Source organism: Lithobates pipiens, unplaced genomic scaffold, assembly GCF_037356315.1.
Source record: "Lithobates pipiens isolate NorthernLeopardFrog02 unplaced genomic scaffold, aLitPip1_a1.2 Scaffold_16, whole genome shotgun sequence".
Classification (NCBI taxonomy): Eukaryota; Metazoa; Chordata; class Amphibia; order Anura; family Ranidae; genus Lithobates; species Lithobates pipiens.
In genome coordinates, this window is record NW_027507748.1 from 122,546,687 (window position 1) to 122,572,775 (window position 26,089).

General features: G+C 43.0%; 1 protein-coding gene across 3 annotated transcripts in view; it reads left to right on the top strand.

The window, feature by feature from the left end:
* The window catches only part of SEZ6 (seizure related 6 homolog), a 916,788-nt gene extending 895,190 nt beyond the window's left edge, over window positions 1-21,598 (top strand). The window contains exons 14-18 of one of the 3 annotated variants that reach the window (XM_077480389.1): window positions 5,042-5,080; window positions 7,228-7,245; window positions 16,154-16,274; window positions 16,656-16,758; window positions 19,848-21,598. In XM_077480389.1, the coding sequence (XP_077336515.1) occupies window positions 5,042-5,080; window positions 7,228-7,245; window positions 16,154-16,274; window positions 16,656-16,758; window positions 19,848-19,877 (311 nt within the window). In that variant the 3' untranslated portion in view covers window positions 19,878-21,598. The remainder of the gene's footprint in view (window positions 1-5,041; window positions 5,081-7,227; window positions 7,246-16,153; window positions 16,275-16,655; window positions 16,759-19,847) is intronic. The other 2 variants (XM_077480390.1, XM_077480392.1) reach the window with 2 other exon arrangements.
* Window positions 21,599-26,089: the final 4,491 nt, after the last annotated feature.

Sequence of the window (26,089 nt, forward strand, 5' to 3'; positions counted from 1 at the left end):
TAATATTTATTGATAATGATGGTCCATATAATAGGAAGCTTCCTACGTGAACTAGATCACGAGGGGTCTTGGAGAATACAAAATCCCTAAAATCTTCAGCACACTCAGCTAAGTGAGAGAGATCAAACACACTGTACAGAAGAAAACGTAATGGCCACTGGGTGGTATCACGTGTAAATACCAATTGATTAAACACCACCCATGGCCTATGTGTGATATGAAGCATGGGTGGTTCCCAAACTGTGCAGTCTACAAAAAGCTTGATGAAATCCAGCCAGAATGTGCAAAAACCTTAAGGAGCGAGTCCACATGTACACCAGTGAGTCCAAAGAAATGTAAAGATAATGATCAGGATAAGTCTTCTTTATTGAACAAATTACAAATGTCATTTACATCCGAAAAGCCCAAGCATGTCTCAGATAGCTGAGTCAAAAGAGGTTCCATCAGTACCACCTATGGTCACCAGGTAGGCAAAGAACTGGGTTGGCAATGGGCAAATTGAGTAGAGAGGTAAGGATGCAGGATGCCACTGCATTCCAAAATAGAAAGGCCGGTGGACCTCTCCAGCCATTGCGGACCTAAAGTGACATCAACCGAAATGATGTTCCAGTTATGAGTCCAGTACAAATGATGTTTCACCGCTGGGTCCAGCACACTATGGGGATTCCTCTGGATGACACAAGCTGTCTCGGAAATTTTTCAAGACCTTTGTTTCTTTGTCAAGCCAAGGGGAGCGCAAGGCTATATACAGTATACATAGGCAAATGCAAACCACCTGACCACACAGGGCAGGCTCAAATAGCCAGTGCAGATGGAACAGCACACCACTATAACTGACTAGTATTAACAATTAACTCCTTCTGCCTAGCCAATATCCTGTACAAATTCAGCGACACAGCCTTGCATGGATCATATGTCCTTTAATATGAAATGATAAAACCATAGTATAATCAGGACTCACTGGTGGATCACATAATGAATAAAGCCATGTTGAAAAAATTATTTAAAAATTGAAAATAAAATAAAAAACAGAGGATTAGAAAGGACTTGAAATCAAGAAACAAAAAGCAAACCAAACAAGCGAATAAGCAAGACAAAAAACAAAACAAAGGGCTTGAAAACATTTTTTTATCTACATCTTTTTATTTAGGTGTTGATTTGCTTGTTTGTTTTTTTTATATATAATAAATCAGGTATACTCTAGTAAGATTGGAAAAGGCAAATCTATGACATCATTCTTTTTGCTGTGAATATGGACTTGGTCATCAATAATGGATTTTTAAAGCACAGTTGTAACTATAATATTATTCATAGACCCCAGTTTGGGCCTCTTTGGTATAATTCCACAAAATGAAAAGCAACTCTACCTCCAATATTTTTCCATACTATTTTATTTATGGCTTGCAAATGTATGCCATAATGTTGGCTAACTGATAAACTTCCAGACATTTCCTTTTTGGTTTCACAAGTCGGCATCATTATTTCCTTTGACTGTATTACAATCTACATCAGGAAGTGTACAAAGAAGAAGAGCAATAAACATTTCGTAGTGTTGGTTTGACAATGTTCAAATGCCACTCACTGTTTCCGGTGCCATTTTGAAAACTCCTGCTTCTATTGCTCTATGTCTAATGCTGATTTTGCATTCATATATTATTATTATTATTATTATTATTATTCAGGATTTATATAGCGCCAACAGTTTGCGCAGCGCTTTACAATATGAGGGCAGACAGTACACTTACAATACAAATCGATACAGGAGGGATCAGAGGGCCCTGCTCGTTAGAGCTTACAATCTAGAAGGGAGGGTCAAGTTGAAACAAAAGGTTTTAACTGTGGGGGGATGAGCTGATGGAGAAAATGAAAATACAGTTAGGTGGGGGTAGGGTAGGCTTCTCTGAAGAGAAGTGTTTTCAGGGATCGTCTAAAAGCTAATAAAGTAGGAGATAAGCGGACAGATTGGGGTAGGGCATTCCATAGGATTGGGGAGGCTTTGGAAAAGTCCTGGAGGCGAGTATGGGAGGAGGTGATGAGGGAGCTAGAGAGCAGGAGGTCTTGAGAGGAACGAAGAGGACGAGTAGGTTGGTATTTAGAGACTAAGCCAGTGATGTAGCTGGGGGCAGAGTTGTGGATGGCTTTGTATGTAATTGTTAGTATTTTGAATTTAATTCTTTGGCTGAGCGGAAGCCAGTGGAGGGATTGACAGAGAGGGGTAGCAGACACCGAGCGATTGGTAAGGTGGATGAGTCTGGCAGCGGCATTCATAATGGATATTATGGATATATGGATATGGTTGATTGCTGTGTATCTCACACCATAGTTAAAAGAGTACAAATGAATATATGTAATTTGGATAAAGCAATCCGTGCACATTTCAGTCTGATTGTATAATTTCTATGCAATCTTTTAGATTTACCCTAAACTAAACACTTAATTCAGTTTCCATCCAATTAAGCAGGCATACCAGACAGGCAAATTATACCTGGCTACAGAAAAGTGAAATCTCATTGGTTAGTTTAGGTTACCTCTCTAAGGCCGCGTACACACGGGCGGACTGTTCGCCCAACCTTGTCCGCTGAACAGTGTTTGGGCGGACAGTCCGCTCGTGTGTGGGGCTTCAGCGGACAGTTTCAGCGGACAGTTGGACGGACAAAGTCTTTCGGAAATTCCGAAAAACTGTCCGCTGAAACTGTGTTTGAGCGAACAGTCCGCCCGTGTGTGGGCCTGTCCGCTGTACTTTCGAAATGAGCGGACTGTTCCCGCTCGGAAAGTCCGCCCATTTCGAGCGCGTGTACAGGTAGGCGGGGCCCGCGAAGGAGACATCGCGGGCTCCGCCGCCTGGAATGGGCTTAAAGGGGAACCCCAACGCCGAAAAAAATCGGCGTGGGGGTTCCCCCAAAGTCCACACCAGACCCTTGTCCGAGCACGCTACCCGGCCGGCCAGGAAAGGGGGGCGAGCGAGCGCGCCCCCCCTCCTGAGCCGTACCAGGCCGCGTGCCCTCAACATGGGGGGGCCGCGCGGCCCCCCCACCCCAAAGCACCTTGTCCCCATGTTGATGAGGACAAGGGCCTCTTCCCGACAACCCTGGCCGTTGGTTGTCGGGGTCTGCGGGCGGGGGGCTTATCGGAATCCGGGAGCCCCCTTTAAGAAGGGGGCCCCCGGATACCGGCCCCCCACCCTATGTGAATGAGTATGGGGTACAATGTACCCCTACCCATTCACCTGTGAAATAAAGTACAAAAAAAAACACAACACAGGGAAAAAATATTTTATTGCACAGCTCCGGGGGGTCTTCCGTCTTCGGGGGTCTTCTCGCCGGACTCCTCCGCTATCTGTGTGTAGCTCTTTTACTAGCGGAGGAGTCCGGCTTTCTTCCTCCCGCCGCCGGCCTCTTCTCCCGACTTCGGGGGTCTTGTCCCCCTCTTCGGTTCTTCTGCCGGGCCACCGCGCCTTCTTGTAGCTCTTTTACAGGCGGTGGCCCGGTCTTCTGTCTCCGCTGTCGTCGTCGTCGCCGCCGCCTTCCGTTCTTGTTCTTCTTCTTGTTCTTCTTCTTCTTCTCCTGGAGATGTTGACTCGACGAGCTCTCCGGCCGGAATGCCAGAGCCGCGCTGTGCGGTCACTTATATAGTGACAATGGGGCGGTGTCACATGGTATATGTCACATGGGTTGGTCACATGGTGACCCCGCCCCCTTACGATGTCATAGTCCCCATGTGACATCAACCCATGTGACCAACCCATGTGACATATACCATGTGACACCGCCCCATTGTCACTATATAAGTGACCGCACAGCGCGGCCCTGGCATTCCGGCCGGAGAGCTCGTCGAGTCAACATCTCCAGGAGAAGAAGAAGAAGAAAAGAAGAAGAACAAGAACGGAAGGCGGCGGCGGCGGCGACGACAGCGGCGACAGAAGACCGGGCCACCGCCTGTAAAAGAGCTACAAGAAGGCGCGGTGGCCCGGCAGAAGAACCGAAGGCGGCGACAGAAGAACGGAAGGCAGCGGCGACAGAAGACCGGGCCACCGCCTGTAAAAGAGCTACAAGAAGGCGCGGTGGCCCGGCAGAAGAACCGAAGAGGGGGACAAGACCCCCGAAGTCGGGAGAAGAGGCCGGCGGCGGGGAGGAAGAAAGCCGGACTCCTCCGCTAGTAAAAGAGCTACACACAGATAGCGGAGGAGTCCGGCGAGAAGACCCCCGAAGACGGAAGACCCCCGGAGCTGTGCAATAAAATATTTTTTCCCTGTGTTGTGTTTTTTTTTGTACTTTATTTCACAGGTGAATGGGTAGGGGTACATTGTACCCCATACTCATTCACATAGGGTGGGGGGCCGGTATCCGGGGTCCCCCTTCTTAAAGGGGGCTCCCGGATTCCGATAAGCCCCCCGCCCGCAGACCCCGACAACCAACGGCCAGGGTTGTCGGGAAGAGGCCCTTGTCCTCATCAACATGGGGACAAGGTGCTTTGGGGTGGGGGGGCCGCGCGGCCCCCCCATGTTGAGGGCACGCGGCCTGGTACGGCTCAGGAGGGGGGGCGCGCTCGCTCGCCCCCCTTTCCTGGCCGGCCGGGTAGCGTGCTCGGACAAGGGTCTGGTGTGGACTTTGGGGGAACCCCCACGCCGATTTTTTTCGGCGTTGGGGTTCCCCTTTAAGCCCATTCCAGGCGGCGGAGCCCGCGACGTCTCCTTCGCGGGCCCCGCCTACCTGTACACGCACTCGAAATGGGCGGATTTGCCTCCGCCTTACGTGGGCGAGTCCGTTCATTTCAAAAGTTGAGCGGACTGTTTGGCAAACAGTTCGTTGAAACAGTCCGCTCGTGTGTGGGCAAGTCCGCTCATGCAAATTTTGAGCGGACTGTTTGCCGAAACTGTTTGACGAACAAGGTTGGGCAAACAGTCCGCGCGTGTGTACGCGGCCTAAGGACACCATCACTGCTCTTTATACAGTAGAATAAGCTTGGGTGTGTGAGTACTATTAACCAGCACAGACAAAATTTGCAAAGTAACAGCATGAATATTTTTCTTTCTTCCCTCCAGCATCGTATAAAGAATTTTACAGCAATCAGGGTATAGAAGGTAAGTAATATTTTAAAAATGTTTTTGTGTTTTACGCAACGTGTGTTTAACCTCCCTAGCGGTGATCCCGAGTCTGGCTCGGGTTGGGATTTTAGTTCCACGAGCCGTAACCCCGAGCCAGACTCGGGATCGCATCGCTGGATACAGGGAGGACACAGGGAGAGTTACCTTGTCCCCTGGATCCAGCTATGTCCTCCGCGCTGTGTGATCGAGCTGTCCTTAACTCGATTCACACAGTGCCCGAATGCTGCCGAGCTGCGTTCCCTGCGACGTTACTACAATATAAAACGCCAAATTTCCATGCAAAATAATTGTACCGCTTTCAGTACCTAAAACCAGAACTCCCGCCAGGGAGGTTAATATGTGCTCATTGTTACACTAGACTAGTACAAGAAGGAGGTGAAAAAGCAACAGGTGCTTTTATGGATGTGAAAAATATTACATAATAATAGGTTAGGGGTATATTTACAAAATAGTTAATGTGGCATTCATCAAACATACACCACAGCTGTATTTTCCTGGTGCATATTTGGTGCATATACTCTGATGAATTCACCTGCAGTTAATGTTTGGTGAATGTCATATCCTTTATAAATATGCCCTTAGTTTATTATTTGTGTTTTACAACTCCTGAACTATGGTCAGATTGGAGGTTACCTGCAATCATCAGTTTTGGTGGTCTGATACCTCAGTGGAGAAGTATTAGCTTCTGGAGCCAATGGATCTGGTAAGTGTGCTCTTAAAGTGGTTGTAAACCCTAAAACAAAAACAAAAAAACAAAGACAAAGGCATAATGTGTTAGTATGCATTGTATACTAACTCATTATAAATTACTTACCTCAGAACGAAGCATCCGCAGCCATTGTTCATCGCTCCTCGTTACTTCCGGGTATCACGGCTCTACTGCTGTGATTGGCCAGAGCCACGATGACATCACTCCCGCACATGGGCGCGGGAGCCACCACCAACGGCACGGTCTAACTGAAGCATCAGCATGTACGTGCCGTTGCTTCAGTTTGTTTAAGTGCACATGTGCTGATGACGTCGGCACCTGCAAATACAGGGGATATCTCCTAAACCATGCAGGTTTAGGAGATATCCAGTGTAGCTACAGGTAAGCCTAATTGTAGGCTTGCCTGTAGTAAAAAGTGGTTGTAAAGGGTTTACAACCACTTTAAGCCATGCACGTGTAAGTACACATGGCCAGTACAGTGAAACTGCGAATGGCTCATTAAATCAGTTATGGTTCCTTAACTAATACATGCCAATGAATATTGACCCCCAGGAATGCGTGCATTTATCAGACAAAAACCAATCCGGGGGCCTCCAGGCCCCTTCTCCGGCTGCTTTGTGACTCTAGATAACCTCAGGTCAATCACACATCCCCGTGACGGCGACAATACATTTAGATGTCTGCCCTATCAAATTTCGATGGTACTTTCTGAGCCTACCATGGTTACCATGGGTAATGGGGAATCAGGGTTTGTTTCCGGAGAGGGAGCCTAAGAAATGGCTACCACATCCAAGGAAGGCAGCAGGAATGCAAATTACCCACTCCCAACTCGGGGAGGTAGTGACGAAAAATAACAATACAGGACTTTTTCCAGGCCCTGTAATTGGAATGAGTACACTTTAAATCCTTTAACAAAGATCTATTGGAGGGCAATTCTGGTGCCAGCAGCAGTGGTAATTTAAGCTCCAATAGCGTATATTAAAGAAATTCAGTTAGAGCAGAGGTAAGTGTTAAAATAGGTCTAAACCTAATAATTAATATCTCATCTAAGCATTAATCTATTGATATATAAAAAGTATAACTATAAAGTTGTTTTCCATCTTTTTAAATCTGCATTTAAAATAACACCCGCTTTTCCTGCCATTAAGGTCCTTGTTCAAGTACTTACTGTTATGGTGTCACAATTGTCTCCCAATTATGATTTTGTGCTGTCACGGATATCCTGTGTTTAGACACACAATTTGCAGACATAGTTCACCATTCTCTGTATTAGGCAACTGGACTAGAGCAATAGTCTGCCACCCTGCCATTGTTGCTAAACTAAATGCATGTAGACAGTATGTGGTCCTATGTATGCCAAGACTTCAGTGACTTGTAACTTACACAGGTTTCTCTTTTTTTCCCGACCACTCAGCAGGAAAGCAAAAGGGAGGTAAGCAGATGCACCAATTGTGAGCTGCATTACGATGAACCTGTAGCTTTGCCAAGATGACAACATGTAAAAATAGTCTACAAGTACTCTGAGGGTTACTCACTAAAACTAGAGTGCAAACTCTGGTGCATAGCAACCAATCAGCTTCCAGGTTTTATTGCCAAAGCTTAAAGTGGTTGTTAGGCCACTTGTATTAAAAGCTCCTATCCCCTCTGTATTAGAACAATAAGTTCCCTTTTGTCTGTGCTATATAATAAATACGCTTATCTATACTGATAACACAGCGATCCTGCAATCAGTTGCCATCTTTTTCCTGTCCTCTGTCCGGCTCACATTTCCAGCGAGCGGGGCCAAGCACTGCTACTGACATCAGTCGGGGAGGAGAGGAGAGGCAGAGCCAAGGAGTCCCATGATCGCAGGAAGACGATGTGTTACAGATATAGGGGAACTTATTGTTCTAATACAGAGGGAATGAGAGCATTTCATGTTAAGTATGAGAGCAGCAGGAGTGGGGAGTGGGGTCTCAGGGGGCGGGCACTGATACGGGCAGACAGTCACAGAGGGGATGGGGCAGAGGATGGAGGAGAGGACACAGGAGACAGAGAGCAGGGTTGTGGCTGATGGAGGCACGTACGCTGACAACGGTGTCAGGGCTCAGCAGCCCTGATATATCATGTTCAGCTTATGGGGAGGAGGACATAGCCAGGCAGGATCAGCTAGGTATTACAGGTGATACAGGGGGCCAAATGACACAGCACAAGCGCTTTGCTGTACAACATGCTTTAAGGGAACAGGACCTGTTTGTTTTTTTGGGGGGTTAACAATCATTTTAAGGCTAGGTTCACAGGTTGCAGTTGATGTGGTTTTCAGGTGCGTTTTTGCATTTTTAAACCCACATTTTTAATGTGTTTTTGCATGCAGTTTTCATGCATTTTGTGTGTATTGCTTTTTTTTTCTCTTCAAACACTGTGTATAGCTGGTTGCTAAGGAGCAGGCCAGGAAGCCGGCTGCCACGTCCTTAACAACCGATAAGCTGTCATCTAAATGTAAAAAAAAGAATTGTCGGCAAAAAAAAAAATCTGGACAAAGGCTAACTGTCCACTGCCTGCTCCTCCGTCTGAAAGTTCTTGCATGCTGGGCCGCTGACGTCACGGGGGAGGGGCAGTGCCACCAGGTGATGTCACTGGATGGCCTCGCTCCTTACCTATTTAGGAACTGTCAGAAGGAGGAGCAGGCAGTCGGCTGTTAGCCTTTGCTTCAGGCGGAGCTTTTTTTTCTTTACTTTTTTCAGATCTAGCGGGGCGGCGTGATTGATGATAGATCTAGATCAGGGGGACATTTATTTATTTTTTTTATTAAAGGAATTGTCAAAAACTGTGTGTTCTTTTTGACACTTTTTTGGTGAATGAGTATAGGTGCACATGCTGGTATGGATTTGGAGGGGGGGACCCCGTGTCTTTTTTTCAGTGATTTTTTTTTTTGCCGGCAATTCTTTTTTTTACATTCAGATGTCAGCGGGGAACCCTGCTGACAGGTGATGACTCATCAGTTAAGGACATGGCGGCGAGCTTCCCGAAGTCTATTACACGCAAAATGCAATCTTCTGCGGGAAAAAAGACCCTTTCCAAAAAAACGCAGCACCGCAAAATGTACAGATGTGAATTACATCCATAGGAAACCATGATAAATGGACTGTAGTGCGTTTCTGCAAAATGCACCAAAAATGCATAGGTGTGAATGTAAGGTAACTGAATAAACTGAAGTTAGAAGCTGATTGGCTACCATGCACAGCTGCACCAGATTCTGAGTGGTCCTGTTTTAGTAACCCCCCCCCCCCCCCCCCCCAAAGTGTTCCAATGCTAACATGACATTCAAATTGTCATGCTTAGAACTAATAGAATTTCAGTTCTAATGGATTGGTGTATCAGAGTGAAGTAGTAAACACTATTGCAGATAAAAGAATGTAGGCATTGGGGGTTATTTACTAAAGGCAAATCCATTGTGCACTACAGGTAAAAGTGCAGTCACTGTAGATCTGAGGGGGACATGTAAAGAAAATAAAAAACAGCATTTTTGCTTGCAGATGATTGGATGATATAAATCAGCAGAGCTTCCCCTCATTTTAGATCTTCCCCTCAAATCTACAGTGACTGCACTTCCAAGTGCACTTACAGTACACTTCCAAGTTCAATTGCAGTGCACTTGTAATGCAGCCCACTGAATATCACTGAAGTCGGATCAAAGTCTGATCACCGATTTGACAAATTCGGCTTTGGCCCTGCGCCCCCCATCCCAAAGCACCTTGTCCCCATGTTGATGAGGAAAAAGGCCTCTTCCCAACAACCCTGACCATTGGTTGTCAGGGTCTGTGGGTGGGGGGGCTTATCGGATTCTGGAAGCCCCCCAGATCCCGGCCCCTCGACCTATGTGAATGAGTATGGGGTACCCCTACCCATTCACCTGAAAAAAGTGTCAAAAATAAAACACATTACACAGGTTTTAATGCAATTTATTAACCTCCCTGGCAGTATGATTATGCCGGATTTTAGGTGCTGAAAGCGGTACAATTATTTTGCATGGAAATTTGGCGTTTTATATTGTAGGCCTGTAATTCTTAGGAATAACTCACTTAAATCTGTCCAAACCAGAGTCTAGTAGACATTCCGGGTATGATACAGTTTGAAAAATAAAATCATAAATTATAATATAATAAATAACTATAAATAATTATACCAAATAATAATATAATAATAAAAAAAATTCAATAATGTAATCAAATCAAAAACACTGAAATTTGCGCAGTTGCAGAATTGTCACTGTCATTACTTTCAGTATTTGATGACGGATCTCCCCACAAATCGCTATCCCTCAATTCTTCAAGTGATTCTAATTTATTATCGCTGTTTTCAAGCTGGTCTAAAACCACTTTTGATGTAAAGGGACAGTTTTGGTTGCTATGGACAATCTCCAGTTTCCAGGCAGAAAGAATAGTATTTACAATATAAAACTGCATGCAGGGCACTGGACAAACCACTAGGGACAAAAGGGATGTGAAATAATTTCATACAGCAATGTAATCTGTAAGATTACCGTGTACTGTATGTATTGTGTGTGTTTCACTTTTTGAATTTGGCACCGTTCTCCGTCCCCATGCGTCACTTCGCTCGCAGGGAACGGAGCCCGACTCCATGATGAATCGAGCGGAGGACGAGCCGCTCACACTGCGGGGAGACATCGCAGGATCCAGTGGAGAAGGTAAGTAAGCTCTTCCTGGATCCTGCAATGCGATCCCAAGTCCGGCTCAGGGTTACCGCCTTAGGTTCTGAAATTTCACCCCGAGCCAGACTCGGGAATACCGCCAGGGAGGTTAAGGCAGCTTCCAATCTCTTATCCCCTCTCCGGGTCTTCTCCGCTCTCCTCTGATGTCTTATAGCCCTCTCCAGTTCTTCTCCCTCTGTCCGCTGTCTTTTCTGCTGTCCGGGGCTTCTACGCTATCCTCTCACTCTTTCGCGAGAAGATAGCGGACAAGACCCAGACAGTGGAGAAGACAGCCGGAGAGGGCTATAAGACATGAGCAAAGAGCGGAGAAGACCCGGAGAGGGGAGAAGAAATTGCAAGAGACGACGGAGCTGCCTTAATAAATTACTTTAAAAACCTGTGTAATGTGTTTTATTTATGACATTTATTTTTAGGGGAATGGGTAGGGGTACAATGTCACTCATACTCATTCACATAGGATGGGGGGCCCCCTTGGTAAAGGGGGCTTCCAGATTCCAATAAGAACCCCGTCCACAGACCCTGACAACCAATGGCAAGGGTTGAGGCCCCTGTCCTCATCAACATGGGGACAAGGTGCTTTGGGGTGGGGGGCACAGGGCCCCCCTGCCCCAAAGTACCCACCCCCCATTTTGAGGGGGTACAGGAGGGAGGGGGTCGCTCTGGTATGGATTTTGGGGGGAATACCCTAATGCCGAAAATACGATGTGGGGATTCCCCTTAAAAACCATACTAGACCAAAGGGCCTGGTATGCTCTTGGAGGGAGAACCCATGCCGTTTTTTTTTTACATTGTACGTGGAGTTCCCCCTAAAGATTCATAACAGACACAGTGCCTGGTATTGTCGGCGATCAAAGTCGGATCCCTGTTCATTGAAGTCGGACCCATGTCTGACATCAAGTCGCAGGGCAAAGTCGGATCTAAAGTGGTATGACTATCATGTCATACCAGTATGAACCCGGCTTAAAACCTGGAAGCTGATTGCTTTCCGTGCAGAGCTGCAGCAGATTTTGCACTTTCCAGTTTTAGTAAATTGCCCCTGTCTACCAGTCTTTACAGGCTCAAATTCATTCTGTCTAACTCCAATCTGTCTCTATCCCTTATTTAGATAATCGCAAGCTTTTTTTTGGATGTACTTACCCTATATTGTCAGCTATAAAAGATTCTGCTTGAAAATTGTAATATCGTTTACACGATATTTAGTTAGCTATGCAAAATGAACCTGGTTGGAGGGTGGGGAGGCAAATAACCAGGAAAACGACTAATTGACAGCATAACTTATAGGGGTTGATTTACTAAAGGCAAATAGACTATGCACTCTACAAGTGCAGTTGCTCCAGAGTTTGGTAAATGACCAGGAGCTCTACTGACTTCCATCATCCAATCATGTTCAAGCAAAAAGGCAGTTTGTTTTTTTCCTTGAACGGGATTGGGTGTTCTTTGTAAAGTGAAGCTTTACCTCACTTACTAAACTCTGGAACAGCTGCACTTGCCGAGCAAAGTGCTCAGTCTATTTGCCTTTAGTAAATCAACCCCATAGTGCTTTAAAAACCCTTTTGTTGTATATTAAATATTTATTTTGTAAAACAAAGATTGTATATAGATCTAAAAAAACGGTTGTAAAAAAAAAATTTGTTACTCAAAACCATTGTAGTTGCTCTTGAAAGAAAAATTCCACTTTTGCAAAAAAAAATTATGTATGGATATATATATATATATATATATATATATATATATCACTTCCTACTTGTGTAATTGGCTAACTGCTTTTCCCATAAGTCTACAATGAGATAACAGAAAAGTTTAGGAGAACTCTGCAATTGTAGGTGAAATGCTCTTCAAGATGCTGCAGTTTTTTTTCATCACAACAATGAGATTGCTCAAGTGATTATAATGAAGGCAGATCCTCCCATTCAGAAATCAGTTGGAGAAAGGCTGTGATAAGGCAAAAAACAAAAACACAGAAGTGTATAAAGCTTTTAAAAGATTGCTAAATCCTTGTATAAAACCTGCCTGGTTTAAATGTGCCTCTTAATTCAGCACTCTTTGCAGTAAGTAGACCCCCTGGTGCTCATCTTTTGGCCCTTTGGCATTTATTGAGTGACCCTCAAGGCCCCTGTGGATAATATTCTGTGTTTTAGTGCTATCTGGTGCTTTGCATTAAGTAGTTTTATATGTTTTGCACTGTCCAGCCTTTGCCGTGTCATCTGGGGGAGGAGCAATGAGGACTTCTCATACACCTCCAGCTCAGAAACCCTGTAAAGAAAACAGGTGGCGCAAGGACACGCAGTGGCATGAGTGCCTTGTACCTTTACCAGCAGCTGGAACAGGTAGACAGATATATCTGAACCAGTCAGCACACAGAAGAAGTCTGATGAACCAGATGCATGTGACAAATGCCTCAGTGAGTAAAACACATGTAGGAAAAACAATGAACATTTTCAGTATAGCCAAAATATTTCTAAATGGGCATCCACATCGCCAGTGGGGTCTCAAGGACCTTAAGGGTCTGGGTTCCAGATAAAAGGTATGTGATAAAGCAACCCACAAGGGAGCCATGGGGAGTCTGGGAGTGTTCCCTCCCAACCTGCCCTATATTAACCTGTAAAAATATCTAGATATAGGTAGGCTTGATATAGGCAAGCAGGTTGCATTGTAAAATGGGAAAACCTATTGTAAAACCAAAACTTGCTTTATCTAGGACAACAGGGACCTTATTATGAGAAGGAGGGGGGGGGGGGGTGAAGGATTTCCTGGCCAAAGTGGCAGATGTCCGAAACACCAAGAATCATTTTTGTTATTTCCAGTCAGGACTGGTGCAAGGATTTTTGACACCCTAGGCAAAATCTCACTTTGCCGCCCCCTTGGCTCCACCCCTGACGCCACCCCTTTGCCCTGCCCATGTATACCCCACCTTTACCTTTTTAATGAAACGCCCGTCAAATGCAGCCCACCAGCACCCATCAAATGCAGCCTCACCAGCACCCATTAAAAGCAGCCTACCAGTGCCCATCAATGTAGCCTACCAGCACCCATCAATGCAACCTACCAATCAATGAATGCTTGCTTGCTACCATTCATTTAGGAGTTGGCACACAGACACAGTCCTCCACCATCGCTCTGACACTATGTGCGAATGTAGCGGTGGCTGCCTGCTGATGCTGAGATTTAGTTGCTTGATGCAGAGAGAAGAGAGTAGGAACACTAGTGGCCGGGCTCCCTAGGCAGCAGTGCGCCCTAGCGGCTGCCTAGTTTGTCTAGTGGTAGCACCGGCCCTGTTCCCAGTAGTCAAAGTTAGTTCAGAAAGTTGAGCGTTTCAGACAATGGGCCCTATTCCAGTGACAGTTCCAGTTCTTAACTGTAAAAAAGAATGTGGTGATTATCCATAGGTGATGGCATGTTTGAGAGACAAAATGATGAGGTTCAGGGGTAGAGGGGTCCAAACCTCTTAGTGTATGTGTGTCCCTGAGAGTATTATTAGTGGCAATCTTTTCTCTGTAAGACTCTTTCACTTGTTTGATTAAAAGTTGAAGGATGTAATAGTAGGTATATGTTTCTCACATTCACCCAAGTAATGTAATCATCCATGTCTGCACCTGAGTCAGTGGACGATCCATTAGTGAGTACAACATGAGTAGAGGAGTAGTAGAGGGTATTAACATGTGGGGAGGCTTGTGCGACATGCTGGAGTGGATAGAGTTGCATTATGCCCTTTAAAATTTATCTCTTTCGGTGGGCTGTAGGTATATGAGCAGGGCTTAGGGTAGTGCTTGGTGATAGTGTCCCCTATGGAGTGTTTGATGTGCTTTTTAAGGCATCTCAATATAGAGTGGGTTGAACTCCTTGTGTGACAGACCCTGTGTGCCCTATTGGCCTGCTCTGACTCTTGAGGCCTCTTTTGTCATTGGGGGAGTGGCGGGGCATGCTACTGTTGGCGGAAAACATGTGGAGGGGAAGTTAATGAAGATGGTGAATCTTCTATTGATCTATCACTCTCTCAGATTGTGTCTCCATGGCAGCACAATCAATTTGAATTGATTTGTAAAGGTGCTGCAATGCCAGTGATCTGTAGCAGTCTTGTGTAATGTGTCTCCAGTCTTTCTCTGTCTACTGAAGCATGTACCTTTTCTCTGATCGTCCCCTGCAGCATACCTGCAGTTTCTATCCATCTCTTGTAGCATGCCCATAGTCCATATTCTGTTGCATGTCAGAGGTGGAGTAGTTTCGCACAGCTACACTGTGCTTACTTATCAACTAGCAACGCATACCAGCTCATTATGCCTTTGTCTTACAGGGTTTGTTATTGTTTTTTGTTTTCGTTTTTCGGGTTTACAACCACTTTAATGCAATACACTTAGCAGTCCAACAGGTTTATGACGTGCATAGTACAAAAAGAATAGGGCTAACCAGGCAAAAGTAAGTTCAAGGCTCTCATGTGTTATGGGTTTAAAAGCTTTCCTAGGGTTTAAAAGCTTGCAACCATCTCTCACTTTTCCTCTGGACTACGAGAACTTCACTCAAATACCCATTCTGTTCCAGCTAATCCCACAGTGACAATTAAAGGGCCCATAGACAATAATCTAGGAGCCATCCTTGGAGTCCTGTAACATTGTTTCTCAATTCTAGTCCTTAAAGTGCCCCAACAGGTCATGTTTTCAGGATTTATGAAGAAATGGCTATGGTAATTACTAAGACAGTGAAAGTGAACAAATCGCCTGTGCGTTGGGGCGCCTCAAGGACTGGAGTTGAGAAACACTGCTGTAACATATACATTGTACATATATTGGGAAATGTATTAAACATCACACTTATGTACAGAAAGGTTCAAATAAATCTCCCTAGTGTTCAGCTTGTGCATCACATTTGATCATTCATTTTTGGGGGGTTTTCTACTCCCCACAGAACATTCTGTAGTTTATTACTTGTTGATCCTGCCAGTAGACCCATTATGTATCCCCTTACTTTACCAGGCTGACAATGCTGTTTGTTCTGCAATTAAATCACTGCAGCATTGTCACCTTGTGGGCAGTGTGGTCTTACCCTACATTCACACCTATGCATTTTTTGTGCTTTTTGCATTTTGCAGATTTGCACTATAGAACTTGTTCCATAGGAAACCATGTTAAATGGACTGTAGTACAAATCTGCAAAATGCAAAAAGCACTAAAAATGCATAGGTGTGAATCAGGCCTTAGATTCAGTTCTGATTGGACATTAAGTAAATGAAAAATCAACTTAAATCCTAATTTTACTTTTTAAGCAAGTTACAGCATCAGGTTTTTTTTTTTAATTTTTGTAAAAGAAAAGCTTACGTGAATGAATAAAATTACCTTTGTAAGCTTCAGCTCCAGCAATGTTGTATAGTTTGTCCCAAACCCTGTTAGGGTCTATTTAATACAATACATACAATATGTTTGACTAAAGTGGTACCTTCATTTACTAATTTCTGCGGCTGGATTTAAACAGCCAAAAATAGGTCATCAATTTCCATATTCTGGAATTCCACAGATTTTAATCAGAATATATTACTACCTGTTTTAAATAAATGTCAGTTTGGAGTGTGCTTGAATGTGTATGGAAGACATTCTGTCTGCCTGAGCTGATTGACTCTTGCTGTGCTCTTTCCATCCAGCTGTGGAGAAGGCAGCAGCTTCCGGCATTCCAGTAGAAGGCACACACATACTGCTGGCGGTCTTTGTTCCTGTTATCATGGTGGCTCTGGTCATCGCAGCCATCTACCTATATTTCTCAAAGTAAGTAAACGCAGACATAGAGGGGTTGATATACTAAAGACAAATAGACCGTATACTTTGCAAGTGTGGTTGAACTCTGCAGGGGGATTTGCTCCAGAGCTTAGTATATCTGATCTGCTGATGCCATCATCCAATCATGTGCAAGCAGAAATGCTGTTTTTTTTGTTACCTTGCACATGATCGGGCATTCTTTGCAAAGTGTAGCTTCGTCTCATTTACTAAGCTCTGGAACACATGCTTTTGCATGGGCCACTGCACATGCAAAGTGCACCGTCTATTTGCCTTTAGTAAACTAACCCCAGAGTGTGGATGCCCGCAATTGGCCAGATACTGTGAGCTCCTTCCATGTAAAGAGCTAATCTTCCCCTTCTTTGTATACAGGCTACAAGGAAAAGCTCTGCTTGGCCTGCCACTTTCTTCCTCTCCGGCGTACGATCAAGTCACGGTGGAATCTGCATTTGACAATCCAGCATTTGAAACAGGAGTAAGTAACTAATTTCATGCAATGATCATTTACCCCCAGTGAGCCATACATAGTGGGATTTCACAGGAAGTGTTCATATTAATTGAGAGTTCTGTTCAACTCTTGTCATGTTTGTGCCTTATAGCAAATATGTTTAGAAAAACTATAAAATTATAATTAACTGAAATATAATATGATTACTACTTAAACCAGCCATACATGAATTCAAATTCAGCGGAATTTCGATGCATGTTAAGAATGATGTACCCAAGTCGATCCATCTTGGGTACAACCAGCATGTCAGACTTTTCTACATATGGTTACTGCCATCTGCTATAGCTGCTAGCAGTAACCATTGCAGGGGCGGCCCGTACATTAAGGGCGCACAGGCACCACCCCCTCTATCCTTGCCACCCTATATGGTGAATGGATAGATTCGCGCAAAGCATGAATCTATCCATGGCCGCCGTGCCGCACCCTATTCTGGCATCTGGCCTCATCTCTGATGCCGGGCACCTGAATCACAGCAACTAGGGTGTTTTTTGAAGCACCTGATTAGAGCCATAGGCTTGGAACACAGAGCATTGCGCCTCTGATCCTACTCAGATGTGTTAGAAAAGCAAATTAATATTTTCTTTTCTAAAACGTAATCGCCTCTCCGCCAATCAGGAAGCGCGGGACAGTTGTCCATTTTCCGATTGGCTGAAAGGTTAGGCAATCCTATTGGATGCCTAGGAGGAGGGAAGGAGATGCACAGCAGAAGCCGCCCTGATCCCGGAAGGGAAGAGGACATAGCAGATACTGCAAGATGCCTGTCACAGCCTGTCTCCCTGCCCGATGATCCCTGATGTTCCTGATGAACCCAGATGTAACTGCCAATTGGGTAAGGGCCCGTGGACCGGAAAACAGCTGGGGGGTGGTTGTTTGATGGCCCCCCAAACAAAAAACACCAGCCGCCACTGAACCATTGTATTCTGATGGCAAGGAATGCTCCCTGCACCCCCTGCTGGCAGAATAAAATAACGCAGCAATTACCCAAAACAGCAGTGACTGTGTTGATGGGGGAACCAAGCTATTTTATTTCCTTCCATCACATCTATGGCCAGCTAAACATTTAAAAAAAACATTTCTTTAATTTGTCTTTAATCAGAAGCTGTGTCATCACATGACTTAAAAAAATTGTACAGCACAAGCAATATTTTTAATCAGATCGCTTAAAGGGGTTTAAAGTGCAAAACATTCTCTGTGAAATGCTAATCTTGGTTTTGCTTCATCTAGCCTAAAATCCTTGAAGATCAGCTATTTTAATGCTCCATGCACACTAGCATTTTTTATAAGCTCAAAAAATACTAGGAAAAAAATGCTGGATGAAAAATGCTGATAATATCGTTTTTGTGGTGGGTTTTAGTAGCTTTTAGGAGTGTTTATGAGCATTAGCATTTTATTAGAATTTCTACAGTACATGAAGAAAAACAAAATAATAAATGCTCATTATAGCTGTTATAGTGGCGTTTAGAACTGCTTAGTGGTTTTTATTTTTTCTGCTGGAAAAACAATGTAAAAAACTCTACAAAACTATTTTTTTCTGCTCCTAGACACTAAAGCTCCAAAAACACTAATAGCCTAAAGTAGTGTACATGGACACATAGGATAACACTATTTAGCTTATATGAGCGAAAAAATGCTAATAACATTTCTAGGAACTTAAAAAAAATGCTAGTTTGCATGGAGCCATATGAAAAGGTACTGGAGGATTATTTTGATCAGGTATAGTTCTTGTTTTGGAAGCTCATCTGCAGGTGGAGGCTTCTTCTATGGTTCACACTTATGTTTTTCAACATGGAATAGTGCATCAAATTATAAATACACTGTTGTCTATGAGACAGTTCTCTTTGCATGTATCAGACAGACATAAGCAATAACTGTAGAGTGCAATGAAAGTGGCGCCAGTGAGAAGCAGCAGGTCTTAAGCAGAATAGAGAACAGGAGAGAAGTCAGTTTGAAGCCAATGTCGGGTACCAGGTGTAGATCAGAGCAATAAACAACAAATATCCAAAAACACTCTAGTGTTAAACCCAGGGATATTCTTCCATCACACTTCTTGTCAATATAGCCATCTCATGCATTACCATAGATAATTTTTATTTAATCCACATAGACAAATGGATACTCACATGCAAGTAAAAACATCAAGCAACACAGATCTGCCCCAGCTGGAACGTGATGCTGTTCGACCTGGGAACAAATGGTTGGACAACTGACGCATTTCGGGGATCATGTCCCCTTCCTCAGAGGAATGCATCAGCTGTTCAACCATTTTATTCCCAGGACGAACTGCATTGCGTTCCTGGTGGAACAGAATTGTGATGCTTGATGTTTTTACTTGCATGTGTTTGTCTATGTGGATTAGAAAAAATAAAAATTTAAAATGATCTTTGTTAATGCACAAGGTGATTGCACCCTCCTGTGTGTTTTTTGCAGGTAGGTCAGAGCAAGCGTAGTCAGTAGGATAGCCAGGGTCATACACAGGAGAGCAGAGAGGGATGATTCATTAGACAATCCAGGGTCAGGTCAGGAAGCAGGCAGAAAACAGGCCAGAGGCAAGCCGAGTCGGTAACAGGTATTTACAGCTGCAAGGTGTACACAGGAACAAACGCACCGGGGAAACGAAGATCAACCAGCAATTGTAGAATGTAACTGGCCTCTTTATAAAAGTTGTTTGGCACCAAACTGGGCTGGGAGCGTGCATAGCTGTGTGCCCATGTGCGTCCTCGTGCAAACATTGTGTGCCAATGCTCAATCTGTGGCCATGCAAAGTACTGGCAGGAATGCCAGGTCTTTGAACACCTCTGCTGCGGACAGTGCCATGACACAAGCTTGGGTAACAGATCATTAGCTTTTTATGTTTTGTATGATAAAGGCAGCAGAGGAGGCACAGAATTTTATAATTGAGCTGCAGAACGAATAGGAAGAGGTTTATTTAGAGCTTGTATATGTGCCTTGTAGTCTAAAGTAAAGCAATACAGAATATGATGATGATGATGATGATTAATATGTATCAATATATATTTTATTTTCACTTTGTCTCTTTGTATATATTCATGTTGCAGGACACAAGAGAATACGAAGTGTCCATATAGATGGAATAGCATCTTCTTTATCAGTGGAAAAGATCTGGAAGGACACACCATACAGTATTGTTATTGTCACTTGTAAGAAGTTTCTTAACTTGTCACTTCTATAGTGGCGGAACTGAGTAACTGACCCCATTGTGGGCACAGATATTTTTGGAGAATTGGCGCAGCATTGGCCTGTATTGCAACTCTCAACAAACTTGACATTTCCAGCTCTTCTATCCTCCTGTCCGGTTCCTACCACTGTTCTTATTGCTCTTCACCATTGATTCTTCTCTCAGCTTCAGATCTAGGTCCTTCTCTTGTCCTCAAAGAAGAAATTTGAATGGATACCTATGTATTCTAACCCAACTTTTAGCTGCATCTCGAAAAAAGGTTAAAAGTTATTGCCTAATAACAAATCGGGGATTTAGGAGAAGTAGAGGAGTTAGAACAAAAATTGCATGAAAAATACTCATAGACACACAACAGAAAAAAGTAATACAGGAAAATCCATAGAAACATACACACAGAGATACATTAAGAACAGGTAATAGAGGGCAGGCGTGACAGGTTCTGAGGGACTTGTACATTGAAGTGTGCTGGTGTCTGTACAGAACTGAGTATGACTGGGCTACTTCAGTGGCCACCATGACACTTGTACACTTTTATGCGTGACATCCCTTAGCTTGTGTGTTTAGTTACATATGTATATATGAATTTATATATTTGTTTATATGAGGCTCAGTGGGGACTTTCATAGGGACAGTTTGTTTTCACAATGTCTGAGTGACCTCATTAAATCTTCCATTGAATTGCACAGACTGTGGGGTCACCAGGGCAGATGGGTTATCTGCTGTTTGTTTGCTGAAGCTCATGTTGCCCATTTACCTTATGCACTAGACATATCTAAAGTCAGATAGGATTTTTTGTTACCTATATTGATATCTGCTACTCAAAAGGCCTCAATGAAACAGGGATATCTCTAAGCTGATTACTAAAGAAAAGTTACAATTTGCAAACAGGTTACATCTGTTCATTCCCCGATTTTACAGAAATTACATTTGTATTGTGTAAAAAGTATACCTCAACTAAACCAATGTTATATGAATGATGCAGGCTTAGTTTGGGCCTTATTGGCATATTGCTAATGATATCACACACTTAAGTGATGAAATGAGGTTTACTTATCTTATGGTAGTCTTTCCAACATAACGAATGGTATCGGTTACAGAAATAGAAGTTCATTAGTCGGGAGCCCCATAGTCGCAGGCACTGCATACAATGCTGACCCCTGAATTTGAGATCTGATGGCATCTTTCATGGATCCATCATCAAGGCTAACTGGTAGTGTAGCAGTGGTGGCGTTTTTTTTTTTTTTTTAGTAACTAAGCAAAGGTACATGACTCTGATGCCATTGCAATTACCGTATATCATTTGCCAAAATAGCAGGATTTTTCCACCTCTTATGCACTATCACAGATGATTTAATATGCATTCATATTCAGAATGTTCATGTCATATTTGGAAACATTCCAGAATCTGAACATCACTGTGTTGCTTAATGAATGGGTTTCTGTGTTCAGTTTAAATACCAGATTACCGCAAAACAGTCAGTATGTGAATTGATTTCCATTTAACTGTTAAAAATTTTTTTTTTAACCCTTATGTTACATATATGTCTCACTTTGACTACACAAATATAATTCTTTACTGGGGTGTTTAAAAAAAGAAACCAGGCTTTCTGTTGGTAGACTTTTCATATTCAAAATATCTAAGTGATTACATATTGAATCAGTGCACTGCCATGTAAATGGGCAAAGGCCGTTCAAAACTAAAATAGCAGTTTTTTGTTTGCACCGGCGGGTTAATCAGCCATCAGCATCTTGTATCTCTGAGACACCAGTGGTGAGCTTTTCCTGTAGTATGTTTCTATGCTGTCTTCCACAAGTCTGTAATGAAGGTGTCACTCTGGATGCTGGAATCTCCAGTTTGCTTATTCCACATTAAATATATTCTTTCAGGAGAGTGTAACACCCTTATCTAGCTTTGTTTAAATCAATGCTAGTTGGACACAACTGAATATTAAAGTGAACATGCCTCACAACTGAAGTTCCTGAGAAATATAAGATGCCACAAAGTGATTTAACTTGCTGAAATCAAAACCATTTTTGGTGGAATTAACCTTTAGAAGACTATTTCCTTCCATATAAGTGGTTAGTTTGCACTTTTCCTGAAGAAATATAACTTTTTAAAAATGTAAGCATTCCTTGTTTAAAGTAACAGCTATCTAAACCTCATTGTACGGGAAACATTACATTTTGCAGGAGGATCATACCAGTTGGGTACCATTTTAGCTAGATAATCAACTTTTATTTTGTAGGCAGAACCAATAATGGTACATATGAAAAAATCACCGAAGCAATCTATAGAGGTACCCGATGAAGGCAAGTGTAGATAAAATACATAGAAGTCTCCCAAAACCCTAAAACCTGGGAATCTTAAATATCAATTTCCTAATGTACATCAGGCTGGTTATATTGCAGTGATATGAGCAAGGCATTTTAAGATCTAACGATTTCAGCCTTGCCTAGTTCCATACTGTGCAATAACTTTACATATTGGCAGATCAATGGTACCCTACAACAGAGGCGTCACTAGGGGGTGGCTATTGGGGCTAAAGCCCCGAATCTGGGGCCCATAGCGCTGAGTCTTTTGGGTCAGGGTCCCTGCCCAACCAGCGGGCCACGGCCATGGCGGGAACTCTGGCTGCTTGAGAGAAGCAGAAGAGAGGAGAGAAGCGAGTGCGTGGACGAGCAGAGAGTAAATCATCTCTCTCCGACTGCTGCACATCAGCGCTCTTCACAGCCAGGCCTCTTTAATGTCGGATGGCATCATCTCTCACTCCCCACCCCACCGCACTCCTGCCCTCACTAAATGGACCAGTGTTGCCAGCCTGCCACCAATGTAGCGACAATAGACATTTGGTGGCACTGGCTGGCACGGCAAAATACAAACCCACATCTGGTGGCAGGTGACACGCCCAGGGCTCCCACTGATTATGCATTATGGTGAGTTGAACCACTTGTTTACCACCGGTGTGCCCCCCCCCCCTCCCCACCAGGCCTGCAAAAAGGTTGGTGATCGCTCCTATGGGCTCTAGCCCCAGATCTTTTGCAGAACTAGCAACGCCCCTGCCCTACAATAAAGCTAATATGATTCCCATAATTGCAGTCTGAGTGAAAAATAATACTGTGATGTTGCTATACAAACTATATATATATGCAGAGCTGGATTTACAGAAGTGGAACCTCTAAAGCTGCCCATTTAGCCCAAAAAAAAAAAAAAAAAAAGATTCTTCCATCCACACAAAGTAGGTGGATGAAGGAATCCAACCTGACGGACACTGTATTCTGATAGCTGCACCCGCTGATCGAGAAAAGTTTTCCAACATGTTCCTTCGACAGGAGTCAAAGGATTGACTTCTGTTGTGCAGGGATGGCCAAATAATTATCGCATTTTGGCTGGTCCCTACTAAACATGACAAATTTTGATCAGTGTATGGCCAGCTTAAGCTACAATCCAATAAACAGCATGTTGGTTAAAGCCCAAAGGAAAGCATTTTAACCTCATGCATAAATTGGCATGGGTCTACTGTACTATATCCAGCTAATTTGTGTATATTATTACTGTCCACATCTCTTTATTTAAACTTAGGCTTAGAAGGTTTAGCTACAGTCATGAGCCCAAGGACATAATGGTCAATAACTTGAAGTGCCAGTGCCATAAAAGGTACACTAAAGTAAAAGTCCCTATACTCTAATAGATAGTGAGATATTTAAAGCTCCTTTAACAGTCGTATAGCTGTGTGCAGCCTGTTGTCTTACATTAGCAGCCATTTCAGTCTCGGCTTGCAGTAAGCTTGACCACAAACGTGTCCTCGATTAGGACTAATGGATAGTTCATTTTGTGCAGTGAAATGTTGTCCTAATAATAATATTGTATCTCTGAATATATTCTTATAACTCATTGTCATTTTAAAGGGAAAGTATGGTATATTTTAGTGAGAACATCTTTTCGGTTATTATTGCATTGCATACCTTACAGTAATTTTTATATGACTTAAAGATTTTACATGCTTACTTGTTTTTGCTATGCTATTAAATGTAGACATTAGCAACTAGATTAGATTAGCTGATGTAATGATTTACCCTTCCTGCTTAAGTAGATCAAAACCAAGTCACCATTTTCACAGAATCTTTAGTAGTTTAGTAGTAAAGTTGTTTTAAATCCTTTTAGATCTGCAGATTTTTGTATAAGAATATTTGTTCATCCTACCTTGAAGGTTCGTGTTCAAGAACTTGTCAGGGAGCAACAACTGTTTCCTAATTGTATTTATTACCTAAAACTTTTGCATTGTCTCCCTGGATCTACAAATGGACATCCCGCCACATATTGTACAGGCATGATGTACTGTCGTCACTGTCTGTCAATGATGAGCAATGATGGAGTAAGTGCATACAGGTATAGATAGGAAGTGGCTGAAAGATGATAGAGGAGATTAGTAGCACTGAGCCATGAAATGTATGACACTAGTTTAGCAACTATTAAGGGTTTAGACAACATCTGTTGAGTTAAAATATCAGCTACACATATTGTGCATTAATTTCAATGAAACATAGCGCTGCACTGCGAGAAGGAGCAGAAAAGCGCTATAACTGTGCATCACCGCAAAGCAGGAAGTAAAGCCTGGATGTGTAATACAGCTCCCCTCATTATGCATAGAAACAAGGTTGTTAATATCAAGCTAAAATTCCCCAGATAGCAAGGATAACTTCCCACAAATTTGTGGCAGTGTTGAATTGTAAGTCTGTTAACTTGCTGCACATTTTCATTGGGAAGGTGTACACTTGCAGAGCATTCAAGGCAAAAGTTCTAGTTGACACTTTTCCAATTTGTAGCAAATGTGCGTGGCAAGTCTCTGGCAAGAGAAAAGTTGCAGTGGTGAGTCTACAGTAAGAGCTCTGCAAGTCCACAGCATGAAAATTCAGCCACAGTGACCCCTGTGGTGGGAGGACTATTGCACAACATAACTGAACCAGAACTTGCAGCAGACTTGTAGAATGTTTGAAAAGAAAGTTGATCTGGAGTCATGCAATGCGGACTTGCTGTGAAGCCTGGTAAGACTAGCAATAGGTTACCAAGTTATTTTCAAACATTTATCTAAAAAAATTGATATCTATACTTTCCCTTTAATATCATTTTCAGCAGTCTTTCATATAACCTACCTTGTGTTTAGGCTTAGTGACCATATTCATCAGTTCACCCAATATACTGAATGATATCAGCAGAACAAACCTTGACCTTCCATCCAAGAACCATTGAACTATTCATTAGCACTTTTAGCACGAAGAACTCTTATCAAAAGTTTTCATTTTAGATTTCATGCTTTCCCTTTACATAATAAAAGCTGTGGTAACTTTAAGTCCAGCAGTGAATTTTGGGGCCAGAAAGTGTGATATGAAGACAATCTTACTACATGTATAAATCTCATGTATATAATCTACATGTTTTTAGTTTTTTTGTTATATTAGAAGTGTGGATACATTTACCCCAGAAGTGTTTGTCCTGCCATATTTATGGGCTGATTTATCCTTGTAGTAAGTGTGCCCTGTGTACTGTTACAGCCATTTTGAAATTTGACGAAAGAACATAACTAAATCAATAAACCTCTATGCATCTTAGACAGGGCCTGTGAGTTGTATGTATGTTTCTTTTAGATAAAGAGCAGTTTGTCGGATTTCTTGTCTCGCATTACCCATAGACAACAATGTAAAAAGAAGAAAATAAGCTATTTCTAGATCCTAATTAGTATGGTGGTGTAAGGGATGCTGTTGTTGCCTTGCAGTGCTGGGTAGTATTCTCACCAGCGACACTATTAAATAGTGTTAGCACTAGTTTCCTTCCACAATTCAAAAATATTATACCAGGAATTTGTCTTTTTTTCCTGGTGTTATGTGGCTATAAAAACTGGCATTACACTGTAATGGTAATCATACAAATCAATTGTGCGTCAGTCTCAACATATACGGGGCACAATAAGACTTTTTTCACATAAGCTTTGCTTGTATAAGAGCAGTGTGTACAACAAGCATTTACAAAGCCTTTGTAAGGCAAGTTTTGAGTAACTTTGATAAAGCCTTCAAAGACCACTTCAATTCCAGCATGTTAAACACAGA